Source organism: Erpetoichthys calabaricus, chromosome 9 (genome assembly GCF_900747795.2).
Source record: "Erpetoichthys calabaricus chromosome 9, fErpCal1.3, whole genome shotgun sequence".
NCBI classification, from domain to species: Eukaryota; Metazoa; Chordata; class Cladistia; order Polypteriformes; family Polypteridae; genus Erpetoichthys; species Erpetoichthys calabaricus.
In genome coordinates this window covers 45,663,069-45,685,943 of record NC_041402.2, presented here as the reverse complement: position 1 = coordinate 45,685,943, position 22,875 = coordinate 45,663,069, and the positions used below count along the sequence as shown (strand labels likewise).

Sequence of the window (22,875 nt, the reverse complement as noted above, 5' to 3'; positions counted from 1 at the left end):
TCTCATCACCCTGCCATACAGATGTTCTTTCTGCAAATTGTGCTGAATTTGTAGAACAATGTACAGATACACCATTTCCAGCAAGATGTTCTTGCAGGTCTTTGGAGATGATCTGTGGGTTGTCTGTAACCATTCTCACAATCCTGTGCATATCCCGCTCCTGTATTTTTCTTGGCCTGCCAGACCTGGGTTTAACAGTAACTGTGCCTGTGGCCTTCCATTTCCTGATTACATTCTTTACAGTTGAAACTGACAGTTTAAATCTCTGAGATAGCTTTTTGGAGCATTCCCCTAAACCATGAGACAGAACAATCTTTGTTTTCAGATCTTTTGAGAATTGCTTTGAGTATCCCATGTTGTCACTCTTCAGAGGAGAGTCAAAGGGAAGCACAACTTGCAATTGACCACCTTAAGTACCTTTTCTCATGATTGGACACACCTGTCTATGAGGTTCAAGGCTTAATGAGCTAATACAACCAATTTGATGTTGCAAGTAATCAGCATTGAGCAGTGACAGGCATTCAAATCAGCAACATTACAAGGGTACCCACATTTTTGCACAACCAGTTTTTCACATTTGATTTAATTTCATACAACTAAATACTGCTTCACTAAAAATCTTTGTTCAGAAAACACCCAAGTATTCAGATGTTCCTAGGAAATGAAAGACATACCACCACTGTTATCTTTTTTTGCTGAAAGTACAGTAAATTATTATGCAGGCTGAGAGGGGTTCCCAAACTTTTTCATATGACTATATGCTACACCGATCCCTCTCTCACTTGGACAGAGGCAGTGGTGCTGTAAGAATTATGTTTCTAGACTTCTCTAGCGCCTTCAACACAATCCAACCTCTGCTCCTTAGGGACAAGCTGACAGAGATGGGATTAGATTCATACCTAGTGGCATGGATCGTGGACTATCGTAAAGACAGACCTCAGTATGTGCGTCTTGGGAACTGCACGTCTGACATTGTGGTCAGCAACACAGGAGCACCACAGGGGACTGTACTTTCTCCGGTCCTGTTCAGCCTATATACATTGGACTTCCAATACAACTCGGAGTCCTGCCATGTGCAAAAGTTCGCTGATGACACTGCTATCGTGGGCTGCATCAGGAATGGGCTGGAGGAGGAGTATAGGGACCTAATCAATGACTTTGTTAAATGGTGCGACTCAAACCACCTACACCTGAACACCAGCAAAACCAAAGAGCTGGTGGTGGATTTTAGGAGGCCCAGACCCCTCATAGACCTAGTGATCATCAAAGGTGACTGTGTGCAGATGGTGCAGACCTATAAATATCTGGGAGTGCAGCTGGATGATAAATTAGACTGGACTGCCAATACTGATGCGCTGTGCAAGAAAGGACAGAGCCGGTTATACTACCTTAGAAGGCTGGCGTACTTCAACATCTGCAATAAGATGCTGCAGATGTTCTATCAGACAGTTGTGGCGAGCGCCATCTTCTACGCAGTGGTGTGCTGGGGAGGCAGCATTAAGAGGAAAGACGCCTCACACCTGGACAAACTGGTGAGGAAGGCAAGCTCTATTGTTGGCATGGAGCTGGACAGTTTAACATCTGTGGCAGAGCGAAGGGCTCTCAGCAGGCTCCTATCAATTATGGAGAATCCACTGCATCCACTTAATAGTATCATCTCCAGACAGAAGAGCAACTTCAGCGACAGACTGCTGTCACTGTCCTGCTCCACTGACAGATTGAGGAGATCGTTCCTCCCCCAAACTATGCGACTGTTTAATTCCATCGGGGGGGGGGGGGGGGGTAAACATTAACATTTAACATTATACATCGTTATTGTCTGTTTTTTCACCTGCATTATTTTCATTCTTTAATTTAATATTATTTATTGTATCAGTATGCTGCTGCTGAAGAATGTGAATTTCCCATTGGGATTAATAAAGTATCTATCTATCTATCTATCTATCTATCTATCTATCTATCTATCTATCTATCTATCTATCTATCTATCTATCTATCTATCTATCTATCTATCTATCTATCTATCTATCTATCTATCTATCTATCTATCTATCTATCTATCTATCTATCTATCTATCTATCTATCTATCTATCTATATATCTATCTATCTATCTATATATATTGTAAAAGACCAGTCCCCAGGCACAGACAAACAGACCCTGTATGTCTTAAACACACACGTTTTATTTTCTTCACCCGTGTGCGCACGTCTTCCCCGTGACCCACAGGCAATACACAGTCCCACACAAGCACTATTCTCACCACAGCAACAATCCTTCTGGCAGCACCACTCCTCCTCAGGCTTAGCCCTCCTCTTCCCGACTCTCGCTCTCCCGAGTGGTGGTGGCTGGCCTTTTTTATACCCCACCCGGAAGTATTCCAGGTGCTTGATCACCTGGGCCTAATTGCATTTCCGGGTGGGGCTGAGGAATTGACCAGCCGGGCTGCAAAGTCCATGCAGCTCCCCCTGGCGGCCATCCGAGCCCCCAACCAGGCTCCATATCCCATGGAGCCATGCGCCCGGTTGGGGAATCATCGTCTGCCAGGGGGGCTGCCAGCAAGCGTCCCGGGGGAGGTATTGAGCTGTCCATGGTAGCTCCCCCGGAACAGATGCAGTAGGGGCGTCCCTGCTGGGCATGAGACCCGGCTGTCCTTCACAATATATATATATATATATATATATATATATATATATATATATATATATATATATATATATATATATATATATATATATATATACACAGTACTGTGCAAAAGTTTTAGGCAGGTGTGAAAAAATGCTGTAAACAAAGAATGCTTTCAAAAATGGAAGTGTTAATCATTTATTTTCATCAATCAACAAAATGCAGTGAATGAACAAAAGAGAAATCTAAATCAAATCAATATTTGGTGTGACCACCCTTTGCCTTCAAAACAGCATCAATTCTTCTAGGTACACTTGCACACAGTTTTTGAAGGAACTCGGCTGGTAGGTTGTTCCAGACATCTTGGAGAACTAACCACAGATCTTCTGTGGATGTAGGCTTCCTCACATCCTTCTGTCTCTTCATGTAATCCCAGACACACTCTATGATGTTGAGATCAGGGCTCTGTGGGGGCCATACCATCACTTCCAGGACTTCTTGTTCTTCTTTACGCTGAAGATAGTTCTTAATGACTTTGGCTGTATGTTTGGGGTCGTTGTCCTGCTGCAGAATAAATTATATTATATATATACACAGAGAGAGAGAGAGAAAAGACTTTTGAGTGATGGTGTGCTTAATGGCTGTTCAAATCTTTCTATATGCAGCTTCCAGTTTATTGAAAATGCTGCTGCAGGAATTATTACAAGAACTTGAAAGTATGACCACATAACTCTAGTTCTTAAGTCTTTAAGCATAACTGGAAGTCTGTGTAGAGTAAATTTCAAAACCCTCCTTGTTACTTATAAAGTATTAAAAGGAGATGTCCAAGCTCAACTTTCTGAACTTTCCATTACTAATAAACTGGATTGCACAATAATATTTCAAGATGCTGGTCTACTAAAGATTACAAGGATTAACAATACAGGGAGATCAAGCATTTATGCTCAGTGTCCCAAAGCTATCTGTCTGCAGATATAACAGATGCCCCTTTGGTCTCACTTTTTGAATTCAGGATGTAGACTCACTACTTTAAGCATTGCATACTACAATTTGAGTCTGCTGGTTATCTGTGTGTACTGTATCTTTAGTTGTTAAACATTTGCATATTAAAATCTACAAAAATTATGAATGGTTACTATTCCTCTTCTGTTTTGTTTCTCTTCTTGGTATCCTGCTATGGTTCTTGGTGCCATTGCTCTACCTTCAACTTTTTTCCTTGCTCATGGTAAAAAAAAAAAAAAAAAAATTGTGGTACTGGGAGCCTTTGTTCAAGAGAACAGGAAAGTCAGAAATGCTTAGATAGCAACTCTTTACAATAGAACTATTCAGAAGCATCTCTGAATGAATGAGGTTTAGCTTGATGCAGACTGACTACAACAGCAGAAGACCATGCTACTTACCACACCTATCAGGTTAGAATTGGAAGAGGAGGCCACTGACATGATCAGGTTAATTCTTAACTATTCAAAGGTCTTTATAAAGACCTGAAACATTTAGGAGGTTTTATTAACCAAGAAATTTAGTGGTAATATTTTAAAAGTGAACCAAGTCATCTCGCAATGGCATTCTGTTACAATTTTTGTTGACAATGATCTGTAGGATTCTCCAATTTGTGGAGCGGGTGATCAGGAGTGTTCAATGCATAGCATTATTGCATGCCTCATGCACTTCCTGAATATCCAAATTTGAAGATATGATCCAGGTTTTTTCCTTGCTTTTTTTTTTTTGGGTTGGGTTGGGGTGGGGGGTGGGGTGTTTAACCTTTGCATGAAGTTATGTTCTGAAACTTTGGTTTGAAATGTTCTGCTCTATGACTACAGTTCACTTAAGTTGTAGCCCTGGCTACATGTACTCTTCTCATTTTGACACATGGCTCTAAATTTTTTTTTTAAAAACTACATTCTGGTTTCACATCCTCAGCTTTGTTAATTGGATGTTTGTTTGATTACAACTCTTTAAAATTCCCCAATCCATTTAAAACAATTTCAAGTACCACTGCCTACAATACACATATGATATTTCAAACTTAATGCCTAAAGATTGGCGATATCACCTGGATTCACAAATCTTGTTTGGGTTGTGATATTTAGAAGGGGTTTGGATATGGTATCCAAACTTAACCATCCTGCCATGTATTAAAGGTACAGGCTGGCAGGGTTTTGTAATTTGGCAAAAATTCGGCTTTGATGCCAAATGAGTCAGTAGAATGTCCCAGGACACTTAAGCATTGCTGCTTACCATGAGCATCCCTTCATGGCATCATTTAATCTTATTTACATTTTTAAAAAACCCACCACACACAAATGGTTAGCTTCTGCCATTTTCGTAGCTATTGCTAGTATGGCCGTGCCAAGCCACATAAGAAGAAAGAAGCTAGCAGTATCAAGACCATGACTTGTCACAGCTGTAGTTCTCATCCAGTTTTGTCATGCTGCTGGTGCTTGCTTAGGAGAGAAGCACACCACCCATATGTAAACAAAAGTAAAAACACTCAAATTGATCGGACGATTCCTCATTCATGTTACATGGCCATGAAAAACATCCAATCTAGGACTACAAATGCAAGGAACTCTAATCTGATTTGGAATGATCAGATTTCTGCATACACACATCCCTGAAAAACCTGTGCCATATTAAGTGGGAAACTCCCCAACAACTCCTGTCCCTTGGTTGAGATGGATTAAAAGTAACATTTAGCTAGAATTTCCCCAATATGAAACAATAAGTAGTTTACCTGACTTAGCAATTGCTAAACATTCATCTTATCCCTGCAGATGTTCTTAAAGAAGATTCAAAACAATGATTTGTTTCATATATTTTGTTTATTTATCAATTTTACACCATCAAAAACCAAGAGGCATGTTAAAGCAGGTAGCATTTGTAATAAGTACAGCAACTCACAAATCAAAAGGCACAATGTCATTTGCAAAATCTGGATTTCAAACCTACTATATATTTGTCATATGTAACAGTTGAGAAAGTCCAAGATGTTGACAGCTGGTTCTTACTTTGCTCTGACTATAAAAGACAAGTGCAAAAATGGTGCCATGAAACAAGCAAATTTCACAAACCAAACCTATTGGAATTGGCCATTTAAAAAAAAAAAATCAATTGCTGCATGTCCTGTCAAAACTATAGTAACATTACTTGTTGAATGAGATACCAGATTTGGATCGATTGTGGTTGAAGCTGCTTTGCTAGAATTTAAGCCATAATGACTAGCTCTGCTCAGATTACATGGATAGTGCTACTTTAAGGTTTAATGCTTACCCCTCGGAATTCATCTATCCATTTCTTACGCTGAATGACTAAAGCCCACTCAGAAGTATTTTCCAGGAGAGTTTTGGAGCTCAGCGCTTTCAATTCCGTGGCCTTTTCAGTTACCTTAGTTTCTGTAGCCTCAGGTTCAAGCCCTCTGGCTACTGCTATAAAGGCTTTTCCTTCACCATGTACGGTTACAACTTGCCCTTTAATGTACACATCATAGCGACCATTGGGATACTGCTCACTTTTGGTTTGGTACACTATTCTTATGGTGCCAGTGATGGTTTTCATATTAGGATTCAAAGCTTGAATCTTCATCATGTCACCCTTATTATCTGGAGCCAAGATAACAATCCGCTTTCCGGTCACCTCAGCTAACACACGGAAGTCAATTATAGTTTCCACTTTCTTGATATTTTGGATGTCAGCAGCATAGGCTTTTACTGCCTTCTGCATCTTTACTGCAGTGGGTGAGAGATCTTTCTTGTAATCTACAGGATTGTCAGTGGACACTTCTTTAGACTTTATGAAAGTATCAGCATCCACTTTCAACTTATTTTCAAGATATTTGTTAATTTTACCATTTACTTTATTTTGGGCAAATTTGATAAGATGATTGGAGAATTTCTGCTGGAAAACCAAAGTAAGCACCTCCACTAATGATCCTGCAACTTCAGCTGCCAACTCCTGTTTAAAAGCATCTAAACTTTCACGCTCACTAGTGGTCAGTGCCACGTTTTCTGCTTTTGCTGCCATGTCTTTCTCTTTAACCATCTTCTCAAGATCGTCACAATATTTGCCGTTAAAGTCTTGGCACATAATGGTGACTGAAGCTACAGCATCTGTAGCCAGGGCACTCATATAGGTTGCTTGGATGATACCCAGGGCAATTTTAAGCTTTCCATTGGCCTCGTCCGAGGCATTACCTAGAACCTTCAACAGTGAAGAATGCAGTTTTTCCTGCCATTCCAGACCCTCTTCATTTGTTTGCAGCACAGAGTCTGCCACTTCCTTAAAAATCTTCTTCATCTTCTCCTTACTAATGGTATCTGACAGCAACACATTCACTTGCATGCCATCCTTCAAGTGGGACAGAACGACAGTGTCAGCTAGAGGCTTTAATGGCTCTTGTTTCATATTTTGCTGCACTGTTTGAGTTGCATTTTCCTTGGCTGCCTTTTTAATCTCTTCTACAATGGCTTCTAGTGCTTTATCCTCCGCTTTACCTAGAAGCTCAACAGCAATCTCTTTTCCAGCATATTTAAGAACATTCTTCATGTTATCCTTTAGAGCCTGCTTAAGCCCAGTCTTGATCTGTTTGCTGAGTACTTTGGGCAAAGCTTTCAAATTCTTACCTATGGCTTTGATTGCAGTCATTGTTGCTTTAGCACCCTTGGCAATAACCTTGCCGATTCCAAAGCTGATCAAGGAGAGGCCAACAGAAATTGCTTTCTCAATGGCCCACGATGCCCAGCTGAATTCTCCAGTTATCATGGCTTCAGCACCACTGATGCAGTCTGATATTCCTTCACCAATCAGTGCCATACCAATATTGGCTAGTGTGCCACAAGAGACAGCCGTAAGAATGATTCCTCCAACAAGCTGTAGGACTCCCAGAAGGAAGATGACCAGACCTTCCCAACAGAATCTAGGTCTCTCTTTTACAGTATAGATGTTGACCAGGCCCAGTTTGTAAAACTCATACAGTTCTTGGTGAACTTCAGATTGTGCATCTGGGACAAGGGCAAAAACAGAAGTTTCTTGAACATCAGCATCCCTTCCCCTGCCTTGGATTTCTTTCAGCTTCTGCACAGCTTCTTCAATATTTTTATTGAAGAAATCTAGCACTTGGCATCTTGTCATAATGTGATTCTGGAATCTGGTGGTTTCTTCACTCTCTTTGGACTTGTTAGCAAGCTTCACCAACTGCAAGGTCACCACACATTGTTCTTTGAAATAGGCCAGAGAGTCTTTTGCTTTTTCCAAATCTTCCAGTGCTTGATTTAAGTAGTTGTCTTTTGACAGCTTTATTGTGCAGTAGGCATGGCTATAGAAGGCAATGGCAGCCCAAGAGGGATCAAGAGCCATGCTTTTTTCAAACAAGCGGGCACTGACTTCAAACTTCTCATCATAGAGTTCTTTGTTTCCAAATCGGATATATTGATAGATGCTAGAACATGGAGACTCATCAGATTTGGACTGCTGCTTGGCCTTGGCAATATCATCAGCCAAAGCAGCAAAAAGCTCATCTCTCTTCAGTTCCAGTATTGGCTTGGACTTCAGCTGCAGCCATACTCCCCAGTATTCATTTAGAACAGCTACAGTTGCTTTCTCATCATCCACATCCTCAATTTCATTGTAGACAGACAGTAAGATTTCACAGTAGCGGGAAAATAACTCCTCTCGTAAGAAAATTTCTGGAAGATCGTCATCCAAGTAGTGCAACACCCGGGCCTTTGCGACCTGATCTCTGATCCTTTTTACTGCACCAAGAGTGTTAGCTTCCCGGAGGTATTCTGGCATATGGTTAGTGCACGTAATCAGCTGTGCTGAGCCGGGCTTTCCCTTTCGAGCTGTGCGGCCAAAAGCCTGAAGTTCCACTCTTTCATTCTGGGAAAGGAAGGTGAGAACCACAAAGAGTCCTCCACTGTTATTGACATCTCCAGACACTTTGATGTCTGTTCCTCTGCCAGCCAAATTAGTGGCAACAATCACATCACCAGGTGCCAACTCTGCATCTAAAATTTTTGCATTATCATTGTCACTGCGTATATAGAGCTTTAGCTGGCCATGCACATAAGGTGTCAGTGCCTTTTCAATTTCAATAGCTCGGCCGATGCTCTCACATATCACTAGTGCAGCTCTGCCTTTTCCTGTTGAACTGGGAGAGATCTGTTCCTGAACTGTAGCACATATTTTTCTCCTCCATTCCTCTGACGTTTTTGTCATCTCTCCTTGGACCTCAAATAACTTTCTTCTGTTAAATGTTGGTATACGGCAAGTGGTGAGATTTGGGTAGAGTTTGGACAGAAACTCAATATCTGCATCGGTGCCCAGAGTCCCTGTTGTGCCATAGATCTCGTATTGATATTTCTTGAAGAAAGAGACATTGGAGATGAAATTGGTGATTGTGGACATGGTACTGATTTTTGTCTGATGCTTCATTTCTAGAAACTGTTGAAGGCCATCTCCCCATTTCTTGTTAAGTTCAATAATGCCAGTAGATTTGAAGTCCACTGGCAGGATACAATCACCTTTGACAACATATTCCCTGTCTGGCTGCAGCTTAATTGCTAAAAATGCATTTTCTACCCACGTCTCCATTTTTGTTTCTACTAGGTCACGCAGAAAGCCTGGAATGCTATGTTTCTCAGGGTTGTTTGTACAGGGTGTGAACTGAAGATGTTCCAATACATAACTGCGAACCGGCTCCCAGAGTTGCTGGTCAGAATCTGAAAGCAAACAGCAGAGTCCATTGTCCAGAACCAGGAAAGGAAGTCCTGGAGTGCTGTCATCAGTACTCAGTTGAAGTATGCCATTTGCATCTTGAGTATATGATGAAAAGTGATAGGGAACATAATCTTCCAAGACACGCAAAAATTCCAATATGGTGCTCTGAGTTATGGTTTTGAGCTTTTCTGTTAATTTGTCTTTGTCACTGGCTCCTACTTCCTCTGAAAATCCAGATGGAACAAGGCCATTCTCTTCAGCAATTTCCAAAATGTCAATTGGTTCTTCTAGGCCCAAGTCATCTCCACTTAGACAATCAAATATGCCTTTGTAAAAGGGCACAGGTGGGCCTCGAATAAATACTTTGCTCTCTGTAGCAACCAAACCGTGTTGGTTCACCACACTCCAGATCATTGCCAAAATTGTGTTGAGGTGCTGAAGGCTTATCATGTCACTTGACAAGTAAGTGAGCTGTACTCCTCGATCCAGCAGCAAAGAATCCACTTCATCTACAATGATACATTGAAACTGACGATTACCTCTGACCTGTTTCAATTCAAAGGTCTGCCGTAGATAGTCGGCTGCAAAGGTCTCCACAGTCCCATAGACAATATCAGCTTTGTAACAAATGACTCGCTCTTCATCCTTATTTTTGTTAGTGTTTGTATCTACTGTAATGTTGAAGAATGTATAAAAGGGACTCCAATCTTCTGCATCTCGTTCACAGAGCACAGAAGAACTAGAAACAACATCCACTTGCTGTCCCATCAACACTCGCATGGCTGCAAACATGGCTATAATGCAAGATTTCCCTTCTCCGGTGCCAACCTCCAGTAATTTGCTGTATTCTGACAGGGCCAGCAGACACCAGGTGACCATTTGCGTCACCCTTGGAAAATATTTATTCATTTTATAAACTCCCTTGCAGAGAGTGAATAAAATATTTTCAAGGTCTTCCACATTTTTACTTACACTCAGGGAGCCTTTTGGTATATCTTCAAGTATGTCACATTCACTCACTTGGAGGGCAGCAATTCTTTTTTGGACACCCGAAACAATGCAACGCACCTTGTCAAGAGTTTGAATGTCAATGCTTCCCAACTTTTTAATTTCCTCCAGAACAGTATCAGGCGACTTTTCTGGTTCTTTTCTCAAGTCCTTTTCAAATTCTTCATACTGATTCTCTGCACCAAGGTGGTCACTGATCTTCTTTCCATCTTCATCCTGCCAGGTTGGAGGGACACGGTAGACTTCAATCAGATGGAGCACGTTTGTGAGGAGGACAGGATCAGTGCAACGGCTTACCAATTCATACATAAAATCCATAGCTTCATTTGGCTTCCAAAGACCAGACTGGACAATCCTCAGAAGTCTACAGTTCAATTCAGAGTAAGCTTCCTCATTATAGGAATGGGTTGCTGTGGTTAGCAAGACCTCATAGCACTTCTTCTCCACACTTGTGATATCTTGTCCATATTTCGGCTCATTGACTTCCCTCAGGCACTTTTGGAGAACTTCTAGAAATTTCAAGAGAAAGACTTCCTCTGCTGGAAGATTCTCCATCTTGGTCATCAGCTTAGTAATCTTTACAACATGGCAGTCAACGTTTTCCATCATACTTTTATATGCTCTAAGCAAAGCTTGTGTGAAACAAGAGATGTCAGTTACATTTTCAGCAGCATTGTTAATTGTCTCCACAAGGTACTGAGCTTGGTTGGCAATGCTCTCCTGTAGATGGTCTTCCATCTTGAGATATGTAAGTATAAATTCTGTTATTAGTACTTGAGTATGGACAAGAGTAAGTGTGCTTGGGGATTTTGAAGGCCACTCTTGGAATAGTAAAGTATCCAGGGAGTTGGAAAGGCTGTCCACCTGTTGTGGGGTAAGTGTAGCCAGTGTTTCATTAGAAAGGTGTACTCCACTCTTGGTAGACAAGAGATCAAGAAGATTTTGATCTTCAGCATCATGTTTTTCAAGGTCAACCTTGATCTTTTCAAATTCATCAAACCGGCTCACTACAACATCTGTTGTGGTTTTCTCTTCCATTTTCTCACGAAATAGGTTTCCCTCTTTTTCAGATTTAGCCTTTGCATCCTTAAAGGTTTGATCCAGCCTCTCTTGCAGCTCCCGCTTTTCCTTTTCTTCAGCTTCCCTCTTTTGTCTTTCCTCCTCCTCTCTCCTTCTCTGGTCTTCTTCTTCTCTTCTTTTTCTCTCTTCTTCAGCCAGTCTTTGTATCTCTTCTTCTTCTCTTCTTTGCCTCTCCTCCTCCTCTCTTCTTTGCCTTTCTGCTGCCTCTCTTCTCTGCCTCTCTTCCTCTTCCTGTCTTCTCCTTTGTTCCTCTGCTGCTCTCCTTTGCCTTTCCTCTTCCTCCCTTCTCTGCCTCTCTTCTTCCTCCCTTCTCTGTCTTTCCTCTTCCTCCCTTCTCCTCCTCTCTTCCTCTTCACGTCTCCTTTGCTCTTCCGCTTCCCTTGCTAATCGCTCTCTTATTGGTCGATAGAAGCAGTCAGGGCACTTGTATGATCCCCCAATTTCTCTATAATATTGGCCTCCATTATAAACATAGACCCATAATCCCTCCCTGACTTCCTTGGTAAAGTTATCAAATGAGGTGCAAGGAGGAAGCCGTGCACCACAAACGGAACAGTTACATCCATCGCATTCAGATGGTTTGTTTCCCATTGTCAATTTTCAGACTAATTAGCCCCAACCAGGAGACTTCAAATGAGTCAATTTCTTTCTGTTAAAAAAAAGGAAACAAAAGTTAATGGTTAGATGTAGCAGTTGAGATAAATATTTAAGAAAAAAAAAAACACACCCACACCAAAGGAATTCATCCCAATTACTAGACAAGTTTCGTCTTTCCTTTAGTTGTAGAAATCATACTGGATCTGCCTACTACACTTTCTTAAAGTAGTGCACTTCAAGATACTTTGTGACAGAGTTGGAATGAATGAAAAAAAAAAAATCTGCCTCAAAATAAAATGAAAAATAACTGAACATTATCTGACGGAGTCAGAGATGATATCCAGGTCTGAGCAGACAGACAGAAAATCCAGGTTAAGAAACTAAAATTGAGAGTTAGGTCAGAAACCTTAAGAAGTCTGGTTTCTGGAATATTCCGTTAAAGTCTGAACAGAGGATAAGGCAGCGATCAGGCATGCTGAAATTCACAATCATCAATTAAATAGCTCTATTTAGGATAACAATTGAACATTAGTTTAATGAAGAAATAAGAGAACATGCAGTACAGTACTAGCTTATTTTCAGTTGAAGAAAGGGATTAGAAACTGGCAGACATGATGCCGATGAGATGAAGACACAGGAGAGAGAGACCCCAAAATTTATACATGATTCAGTTTGCTGAATCAAAAAGCCCCCCATGGACAAACATCCACCTTTGATATTGTTGGTTTTCTCTAGGACTATATACAGTAAAACGGAGTCTCACTCATCCCAAAATACAAAAAGTGAACGAGGCTTTACGAACCAGCATTCCTAGTTTTGCACTCACACAAAACACTCCAAGCCACACATTTAGATAGAAGTATATTCTGAAAATTGAGAGAATGTGGAAGAAATCCACACACATACCCCACCACATGTACAGAATAAATTTACTTTAGAAAAGTAAATACTCTCAAAATATCAATTTTGTGATTGATGCTTTTCAGGTACAATGCACATGTTAAGAGTGCAATTCACTTTCACATAAAGTCCATAAATTAGAAAAGGAAAACCAAAACAAAGCAGTCTTATTGGATTTCAGCTTGTAGTTCTTACTGTACACTTCTAGCAAAAGGCTCCTCAAACACAATAAGCACATAAAAACCCTTTGTAATTATGTAGGATTTTTAAAAATGTTATATTTGAAAGACCCCACTTTAACCCCCCCCCCCACCCCCACCCCCCGCCATAAGATTTTACAAAATTTACAGAAGAGCTCCAATATACAGGCAAATCCAGTTTGTTGTTACATAATGAAGCGGTCTGTCTTGTCCAAGAGGTAAAAATGTAAAAGTTCTGTAATAGGCAGGGATGTTCTGCACTGTGGTAACATAACTCCATGAGTTCCACCAAACAAGTCCTATTTAAAAGGCAAGTTCAGTTAGACATTTTCAGCTCACTTGGAGTAGTAGCAAAAGGAGTAAAAACCCAGATGCTATTATGAACAATGCTGCACATTCTCTGTACAGTAATGTCTTTATAAATTAATCCCTGTGAGTACTCTTTTGGCAAGTTCGAAGCTTCCTTTCTTTTAATGATTCTGGTGTGCATTTGTCAGTCCTATTTATTGAACTTCTGTAAAAAGCCAAGTTTCTTCTTGGGGACAAAAGGTGCGATTTATAAAAATCATATACAGGTAATAGTGTCACTGCTACCACTGCACCAACAACTTCACAATGCATCTTACATTGCACTATGGTATAGCGGGTCCACAGCTCTCTTAGCAAAAGCTACTTTTAAATAAATAATCACTGCACTCGCAGTGTTGCCAGGGGGCGAGGTAGTGTGACTGAAGCAGTTCCCGGGTGGATTTGTGCTGTGGACGTTTCTCACTTAAGCGCACAAGTGAGGGACGGTCCGCTCTGTAATTGTTCCCGGGAACTGTTGATTGCCACAGATGCCACGTCCATTATAAAGAGAAACCCGCGCCGGCTAAGGAGAACAAAAAGAAAAAGAAAAGAAAAGGAAATGGAGGTTGCAGGAAGTGAGAGAGAAAACCGGTGCGGGACAGCAAGCGAGCAAGGGAAGGCTCGCATGCAGCTGTGCAGGCAGCCTGGGTGTTTGGCCGACATCCTGGGCATAGTAGTTGTGGTCGCTCCCGCAGAGTTTGTTTTTATGAAGGACGGGAGTGACCGGAAGGCGGATGACTCTCCGCGGAAGGCAGCAGGAGTTGGACTTGGGATGTGGTGTCCCCAGCGTGAGAGCCTTGGTTGTTGGGGAATCTCAAGTCGCTGTCCAGAGGATCCTACCGGAGCCAAGGGTCGGTGAGGCAATCCTGACAGAAGAAGCAGGCACAGAGAAGGTCAGCTGCAAGTAGGGTGACTCCCCTATTGAGAAGCCCAGACGGGGGTAGCAGGGGAGTCGCAAATATTAAGGCACCGGGCTTCTCGTTGTTTGTTTTTAAAAGACTGCTTCCTGTTATATTTTAACCTCGTAATTTTTAAGACTTTTTTCTATTGTTTTAAACCTCCACATTTGTTTTTTTTATGGATTATTTATTTAATGAAGACTTTTGAATGCACTGCACTTATTTATTTGAACACTTGTTTTTGTGTTGATTGTTTTTAAATAAAAGCACTTTGCACATCATCCCCTTGCTATGTTGTTGCCTCACTGTCTAGCTCATCGGTAACGTTACCGACAGTGTTTGGTTAAAGAGCTCCCGAACAGCAGATGGGAACATGGAGCAGAACTCGCATTATCACATGCACAAGTATCTACATGCAGCAGAAACAAAGTCACTGCAGACTAGATTTAAGGCACAAATTTCTACAGTGCATACTCAGTTCTTGGCTGAAATGTGGATACCTCACTTAACTAAGCCAGAGAAAACTGCATGGCCATCATATTTAGTAAAAATACTGTCCAGATCATGGTCTATGACACCGTACAAGTTTGCATATCATTTTTATTCTCATTGGGCACTGTGAACTTCAGATTGAGCATAGTCAATCAATTGTACTTTGTAATGACAAACTAATATAGTGGTTATACTTTTAAAAAAACTTTTGCACTTAAAAACCAAGTACAATTCACTTCACAATCTACTTTAGTAAGGAAAGCAAATCTAAGTATCTTTCCACCACTGTGTATTTTGATACTTTGGTTCTACCTGCTGCTTTAGAAATCCATCAACCATTACCCATTTTGATCCATCTGTTTACAGTCAATAAATCTACATACTACAGGTTTATCTTTCCTTAATATTTGTCTATTAAGCTTCACTGAATTTAAAACTTTATTTAAGCCAACTATGTCACATGTACATTATCTGCCCAATAGCTCCTTCCAAACCTAGTACACCAAGGCTAGTTAACTCCCCCTTTCTCCACAGCATATTGCTTTATTTTCATAATGAAAAATCCATCCATCCATCCATCCATTTTCCAACCCGCTGAATCCGAACACAGGGTCACGGGGGTCTGCTGGAGCCAATCCCAGCCAACACAAGGCACAAGGCAGGAACCAATCCCGGGCAGGGTGCCAACCCACCGCAGGACACACACAAATACACCCACACACCAAGCACACACTAGGGCCAATTTAGAATCACCAATCCACCTAACCTGCATGTCTTTGGACTGTGGGAGGAAACCAGAGTGCCCGGAGGAAACCCACGCAGACACTGGGAGAACATGCAAACTCCACGCAGGATAATGAAAAATCTCAACCAGAAACCTTTTCAAATTGTGAAAGGCAACCAAAACCAAGCCAGGAGTAACCACACACACACATCCAAAATTAAACATTCTGGCTGGTCATTAAACAAAATTCATATTCTACAGACTAATCCTTCAATAGTAGCCATATTTCACCTACTACTGTACATCATTGTCTTGCCTGTAACTCCTAATAAAGCAGAGTCACTTTCCACACCAGATTCTTTGCTGTTCAAACATTACTCGCTGTATAATTGATCTCCCAATAAAATTTGTTCACTAAACATTACACAAACCGCTGATCAGTCCAAAAATCTTAGTTACTGCATTTCTTACCAAAAAAAGTTATCCATAGCAGGGGTGCGGAAATCCAACGCCCGACTCGTCCGACACGGATAAATTGACCGTCGGACAAGCGTGTTTTTCTGGTTTCAGTTGTCCACGGACAAGTGCAATTTTCTGGAGAAAAATATTATTTGTGGCTGTGCAGGGCATATTCTACTACTACTTTCAAATTTTAAACATTTGGGTATGTACTTTGTGCGGAAATAGCCTACTTAGACATGTTCTTCATGTCTCAAATTGGTCTTCAATATTTTTTACAAAATGACGGCTGATTTTTCAAAGGGGAAGCACTCTTACGGTCTTACATAAGTATTTTACCCTAATACTGACATTCTTGGAGATGCGTTCATTTTTTTCATGCCAACAATACGATGTAATCTGATAATTTTTCATTATAATCAATAACTTTTATTTATTACCAGTAACGGCGTGCTGCACGATAACATGCAGTAAATACACTTGACTTGAGCATTCCTAGTTTTCATCCTCTTTCTCTGTACGTTTACCATTCATTTGCTCAGAGGTTGATGCGCTTGCTGCTTCCTGAGCAGCTCTTCTTTTCTCCACCGTAGCGGCCCACTGCTTCTCTTCTTTCATTGGTATCTTTTCGTATTAAGACTGATTAAGTTAATTTTTGTTTTGCAATTACTTAGTACGTTTTCTTTAATTTTTCACTTAAACTGGCACTTAAGTCTTCAATCTGCCTCAAGAATGATTAGCGAAGGTGGTGGGGAATGAGAACGGCTCCCATACGCATGCACCACCCTGCTGCTCACTGCCGAGAGTTGATTCAACAATAAAATAAAATAAAAATAAAGAGTAATACAAATCATCACCCCGAAAGCGGATAGTAGACGTCACGTAGTATACTGTATGTATGCCAAATTTCAAGTCAAAAGGTGAAATGGTTTGCGACCTACAGGTGATTTAAAATCCTGGACAGACAAATGAACAACCACGGTAGCGTATTATAGAAGAAGATTGATAAAATTCATTGTTTCTACATAAAAATGCAGTCATTTTACTTACAATACAATTGTTTTCACCACATAACAAAGCTTGTTAGGCAGTTAATCTTTCCTGAAATTTGCGATTTCATGTAGGTTGTGATATATTGAGGAGTTAAGAAATTTATTGTGTGACAACATCAATTTTGATGAGCTGTCAATAGATCGTTTTTGATTAGCGAATATTTCATATAAAACAAGTTGGTTTCACGCTGTGAGTTTATTAAAAATAAAGAAGAAAACATTCTAACGGTTTCCAAAGGTTATGAAATATCTATAAAAACCTTCACTGTAACTGTAGTATGTGAAACAGAACTAGTGTAGCTATAATGAAGGCATTGTTTATTAGTGAGTTAAAATGATAAGGGAATCTTTTATATAATGTTCTAGAGCAAGGTGGCAAAATACTACTCCCTGAAAGAACTTTTTTCAGTTTTAAGATGGAAGGCAGTTTTGGTATCAATAAAAGAGATCAGAAAAAATAAACTATTTTTCACTTTTGTTATTTGTTTATGGACAAGTGAATTTAACTGGCGGACAAGTGGATTTTCTAAGTTTACTTGTCTGTGGACAATTAGAAAAAAATTTGATTTCCACACCCCTGCATAGGAATATGAATTATACATAGTACAGTGTCTTATATTCAAAATGGTAGGATGGTGTTGTCATACAGACCTTCGAAAGGTGACAATGATAGAATGGATAATACCAACAACTGAAATCCTGACTTCGAGCCGCACATGTGTGTGTGTGTGTGTGTGTGTCTCAGGAAACAAGCAGTGGAGATTACGTATTCATTTTTCTCCTCAAGTATTATTACTCCAGGCACTGGGAATGGAGGATAGCCGTGGTTGAGTCAACAACCAAAATACAGTGCACTGAGATGTGGCATACTCAAAAAGGCCACAAGTTTATGTTAATGTAATAAATCACATGTTGCTAGGTTGGAAACAATTTGTTCCTTTTGTAGAGTGGACCATGAAAACCGATTGTGGACTGGAACAGTAATAGGTAGGAACGTTTCACACTGAAGTGGTTCTGTTGAGGTTGTATTAAGGGAACAAACTTCTCAGACTTCTCAGACATGACTTGGGCGACGGACTTAAAGCCATGTGACCTCAGTGGTGCTCCACTTTACTTTTTCCACAGATAGTAGACTTCAGGGCTAAAGATTCAGATTACATCACCATTGAAGGTCAGCGGAGTTCAGTTCCAGACCTGCTTAATGCAGCTCACCCTCTGGTGTAGGCAAAGCTTACATACATTTCGGGATTTGCCGCTTTGGCCCAGTTGTCTGGCCCATAACAGAGATTAACAGAACTTTAAGTGGGGCTTTGGAAAACCCTGGAAAAAAGTAGCTTTAACATTGCATACATCCATCATGATCAGCCATTTAAGGAGAGAGAGAGAGAGAGAGAATACATGAATTAAAATTCTAAGAGGTGCAATTTTAATGTAGTTTTTCTACCTAGACTTCAAAGTACTACATTGCTTAAAACTATGAAGCTATGATTATAAAAAAAAAAAAACTCACCTGCAAACAGGACTTTTGTCATCTGCCCTCCATCTAGAAGGGACTGTGAACGTTTTTTGTAAACATAGTTGTTCCTTGGGGCATGTGGGATTCGTTTCACTTCACCACCGATATGCTTGAGATCACAGCAAACAGCTTTATCCTCCATAATTTAAACACTGCAGGATTGCACCATAAGAGGCTACTGGAGGCTGTGGCAAACACACGCAAGGTGGCGTCACTAGTTTTTTTTTTGGCCTAGTAGTAGGGGCACCTAAAGGTCTTTACCAATGACCGAAGCGAGGGATATTACATCTATAACTTACAGTGGGGGAGAAAAAAAAAAAAAAACAGTCACTGCCATCAAAATTTTAGGTGTTTTACAGATTGGAGGATGCCAAATCTGGCAACAGAATGTACATCACATCCAGTCAGAGATATGGATGTTTAAAACTGAAGACATTTTAAATTAGTCGTGAAAAACTAACTTAAAATTGTTTTAAATATTAGTCATTCAGTATTTCTATCCTCTGGAAGTGTTTCACAGTGTAAATGACCAAAAGAGGTCTGTTTACAGACCACATAAGTGGAGAAAGTCTATATACCTCACCGATTAATAAAAGTAAATTTTGCTGCCTCAGTAAAGGGAAATGTCAACACAATGGATCAAGCAGACCTTGCATATCTTTTTTTTTTTTTTTAAAGTAACCCCCACACACAACCAACTGAAAGCAAAACAAGGGAGGCAAATACTTCATATTGGATAGTTTCCACCTCAGATAGTGTTAAGGATGGAAACTGATTTTTTTCAGCTTAAAATAAGCTTCAAAATTTTCTTCAGAGCACACCTAAATCTTTAATACAATGTTGTGTGGGGAAAGGTTATTGCAGACCAGGGACCAGTCATGAATTTAATTTACATAATCTTAGCAAGTTGGGAGCAGTGTGACCTTCAGCTGTGTAGTATGACATATATACTGTGTAGTGGTTTAGTCCAACTTCGCTCAGTATTGCCTTAAGTCATCAGAGCAATCTTGTGTGCAAGAGAGCAAACAGCCAGAGCTCATCCAGAAGCAATACAGCAATAAGGAATGTGGGTGTTTTGGATCACACAAACAGAAGATACTCATCTACCTGATGACTTTATATGCAGAAGGTTTGGGGTTTCAGAGACTGAGATTGTATCTGAAATTGCTGCACAGTGACCAACTCAATCAGGCAGTACAAACAGGAAGTCAGAAAAATTAGGTGATCTTGCAATATTTTGAAAATGTGAATCTGCTGGAATGCCATTACATGGGTTGGTAACTGAACATCCTGACTGACAAGATCATCAACTTTTACCACCCCTCCAACTATGTAGTCCTGTTATGAAACATTGGCTTAATACAAGGGTATACACATATATCTGCAATGTCTCTTGGTTGAAAATAATTAAAAACACCGAATAAAGATGCTCTTTAACTGAGGCGAGAAAAAAAGTCAGCCCTTGGGACAAAAAGGTAGTTGGTTTCATGTGCAGAAGTAATACATACTAATTAAAATGGCTGGAGCAAAAATCTGTAGCCACTGTAGCATCCAGAATCTGAGTTTGGCACTCCCAGCTCTAAAACAGCATCAGCTTTCTAAAGAAGGTTGTGGATTCCCCTCCACATAATGTAAGGGACCACTAAATCATAACGGGATGAGTTTCTCAATTCTTAGCCAAGAACTATCAGGGTACGGTTGCAAAGAAAGTCAACCCATAATGCAAGATCAAGGAAGGATACACTAAAAAGCCTTCAAATACCTATAAACTGTGGTTTTAAAATTATCCAGAATTGTGGTGCTTTGTGCCAGGCTGGTGAAGGAAAGGTTTGTCTTTTTATGCCCACATAAGCGGAGACACCTATCCAGTTGCACTCTTATGTATTTACAGTGATAAAGCACAAAGGCCCATCAACTACTGACTCGCATCTCTTTATCATGCAAGACAATCTCATGTGATTGAAAGCCCACAATGTTTTGACAATTTTTCTCCCTGCAACCTTTAACACTTAAGATTTACATTTTAATACAAATGCTATCCAAAATGTTTATCGCTTAAAACATTTTAAATTCAAAATAGATTACTATGAAATCGAGTATTATATTCGGTATACATTGTGATACTCAAAGTCAACAATTAAGAACCTTTAAAGTTGATGTTCTAAAAATGTTGCTTAAATTAGAAATTGGTAAAGTTTGAGAAAGCATTAGTATCATAGAAGATACTGATCTGCATTAAAAGTTCTTTAAAAGACCAATAGTGTATAATGCAATAAAATAAATCTTGTGATAGTGGGGGAAAAAAAAAAAGGTGTTTACTCCGTTGGAAAGCTGTCACACAGTCATATCACATTCTCAGGTGACAAGATCAGCAACTACACACAGCCTCTGAATTGAAAATAAAAATTAGAAAAGCAGTTTAAAAAAAATTAGACAGATGCTCTAGACAGTGGTTTAAAATTAAGATCTTAAAGGGACAAAAAAGTGTATTCCAGCAATTTCATTAAATTAGTAATGAATTAATGCTGTAGATGGAAGAAATACCTGTAGCCACTATAATTTAAGTCTGGCACCCCCTGCTGTAAAACAGCATCAGTTTGTTAAATTTTAGCCTACCACAGGTGAATCTGGTTTCAAGCAGCTTCTTTAGCCGACTGATGAACCTTTATTTCCTTAGCAGAACAATACCTCAAAGTGCTATAAAAAGAAAACAGGTTAGACTTAACCAGATGACGTATGCCCTGTTGAAATGTGAGCAATATTTTCCTCCTGCACAAGAACTAAATAGATTTACGAAGGTTAGTGAGAAAAAATAAAATGCAGTTGGGACTGAAATTCCTAAGCTGGATCAGAGCTCTTGGCTTTTGTTCAGCCAGCCTTATTTTAAGGCTTATATAAAATCAATTTGGGTGGATGTGCAAGTACACATCAGACTGGTGTTTACCTGAATTATTCACATCTATCATATTTGATACTGGAGAGGAACAACTTTTCCAATACTGTATCTACATTTCAAGAGATAAAATATTTTACATTCTTTCCATAGGGGCACAACATTAACCCAATACAGTTTGTTTCTGGGAATTCTGATCATTTAAAAAAAAAAAAAGTTTATTGACCATGGCACGTTTAAAAATTACGTAACTTGCATGACAAACCTTGCCCTCAGATTTTTTTGAAAGGGAAGCAAATTTACATCCATTCTGTCTCCACTTAATTTATGGCTGTGGTTAAAATGGCATCTACTCAGGACTCATGAATTAGTTGTGTCAGCTTGCTTAGCTAACAAAGGATTTCTAACAAAATAAACAAAACAAAACAAAAAAAAAGTATATAGTATACTCCAGATTGTATTACAATTTGCAGAAGGCAACCACCTATATTTTAGATTTGTATTATGCTTAGAGCCAACCTTAGAAAGTTAAATGTTTGATGTTAAATTCATATATAATGTTTTATTATTGAAATTTAAACAATCAGTTTCTTATAGCTATAGAATATGGTATAGTCTTTTATCATGTGTAAATTAACATGATACAACTTCTTGGCTACATCTGTAGGTCAGAGTGTTAATTAAGCCAGTTAGGAAATAGTCTTACTGGTAGCACGGACTATTGGATGTTTGAAAATACGAGCTGGCATACAGTTTTGTAAGCATGTCTAACGTTTCTAATGCGTTTAACTTGCTTAACGTGCCTCAAGTACGAGGAAACTTGGAGAAATGAAACAAGAGATAAAAATCTATAGATACATTTTTTAGACAGAAATAAAAAATAAAATAAAATAAAAATAAATAAATGGTATTAAGCCTTAAATAGTTTATTTTTTGTGTGAATTTCCTAAAAAACCTTTTAAAAAGAAGAACATTGTCTGTGGAATTATTTGAACACGCGTCACACTGGTGCTCGAATCATCCAATGAAACCAACAAAGCTGCAGAAGTTTGTTAATGTTGGATAATCGCAACTACATTATGCTTACAGCAGTCCCGAGCTTGTTCCCACGACAATGGACTTAAGGCAGGTAACAACTCTGGACTGCAAAAATCCGCACGCACTGTTACAAGTGTAATTGACCGTTACCAGCCATCTTTACAACAAACAAGGTATGTTATGGAGGTTTATAGGAAGGCTATTGTTCTTGGACATGGACGTAACAAATTGAACCATTATGGCACCACGCTGCCCAGTTTCAATTCCCCAAACCACAGCCTGAAGATTATCACAATATACCTGTAGGACAACCATCTAAAGACACAA

At 39.7% G+C, this 22,875-nt stretch overlaps 3 protein-coding genes and 2 long non-coding RNA genes across 6 annotated transcripts in view; 2 read left to right on the top strand and 3 right to left on the bottom strand.

Annotated features, from left to right (window-relative positions):
- The window catches only part of LOC127529122 (uncharacterized), a 100,693-nt gene extending 93,065 nt beyond the window's left edge, over window positions 1–7,628 (top strand). Inside the window, exon 2 of the long non-coding RNA XR_007935805.1 lies at window positions 7,545–7,628. This is a non-coding gene — a long non-coding RNA (uncharacterized LOC127529122). The remainder of the gene's footprint in view (window positions 1–7,544) is intronic.
- The window catches only part of LOC127529116 (uncharacterized), a 45,366-nt gene extending 34,315 nt beyond the window's left edge, over window positions 1–11,051 (bottom strand). Inside the window, exon 1 of the mRNA XM_051931658.1 lies at window positions 10,962–11,051. The gene's annotated coding sequence lies outside the window, so the exon portion shown is untranslated. The remainder of the gene's footprint in view (window positions 1–10,961) is intronic.
- Window positions 1–11,401, top strand: part of LOC127529120 (uncharacterized) — a 358,163-nt gene extending 346,762 nt beyond the window's left edge. The window contains exon 3 of the long non-coding RNA XR_007935803.1: window positions 11,254–11,401. This is a non-coding gene — a long non-coding RNA (uncharacterized LOC127529120). The remainder of the gene's footprint in view (window positions 1–11,253) is intronic.
- Window positions 1–22,875, bottom strand: part of LOC127529112 (uncharacterized) — a 740,943-nt gene that overhangs the window by 351,336 nt on the left and 366,732 nt on the right. The window lies entirely within an intron of this gene.
- The window catches only part of LOC114657567 (uncharacterized), a 278,049-nt gene that overhangs the window by 253,836 nt on the left and 1,338 nt on the right, over window positions 1–22,875 (bottom strand). Inside the window, exon 1 of one of the 2 annotated variants that reach the window (XM_051931655.1) lies at window positions 11,624–12,072. The exons of the other annotated variant lie outside the window; for it this stretch is intronic. Coding sequence (XP_051787615.1) covers window positions 11,624–12,021 — 398 coding nt within the window. The 5' untranslated portion in view covers window positions 12,022–12,072. Of the gene's footprint in view, window positions 1–11,623; window positions 12,073–22,875 lie in introns of those variants that run through there. 2 annotated transcript variants of the gene reach the window in all.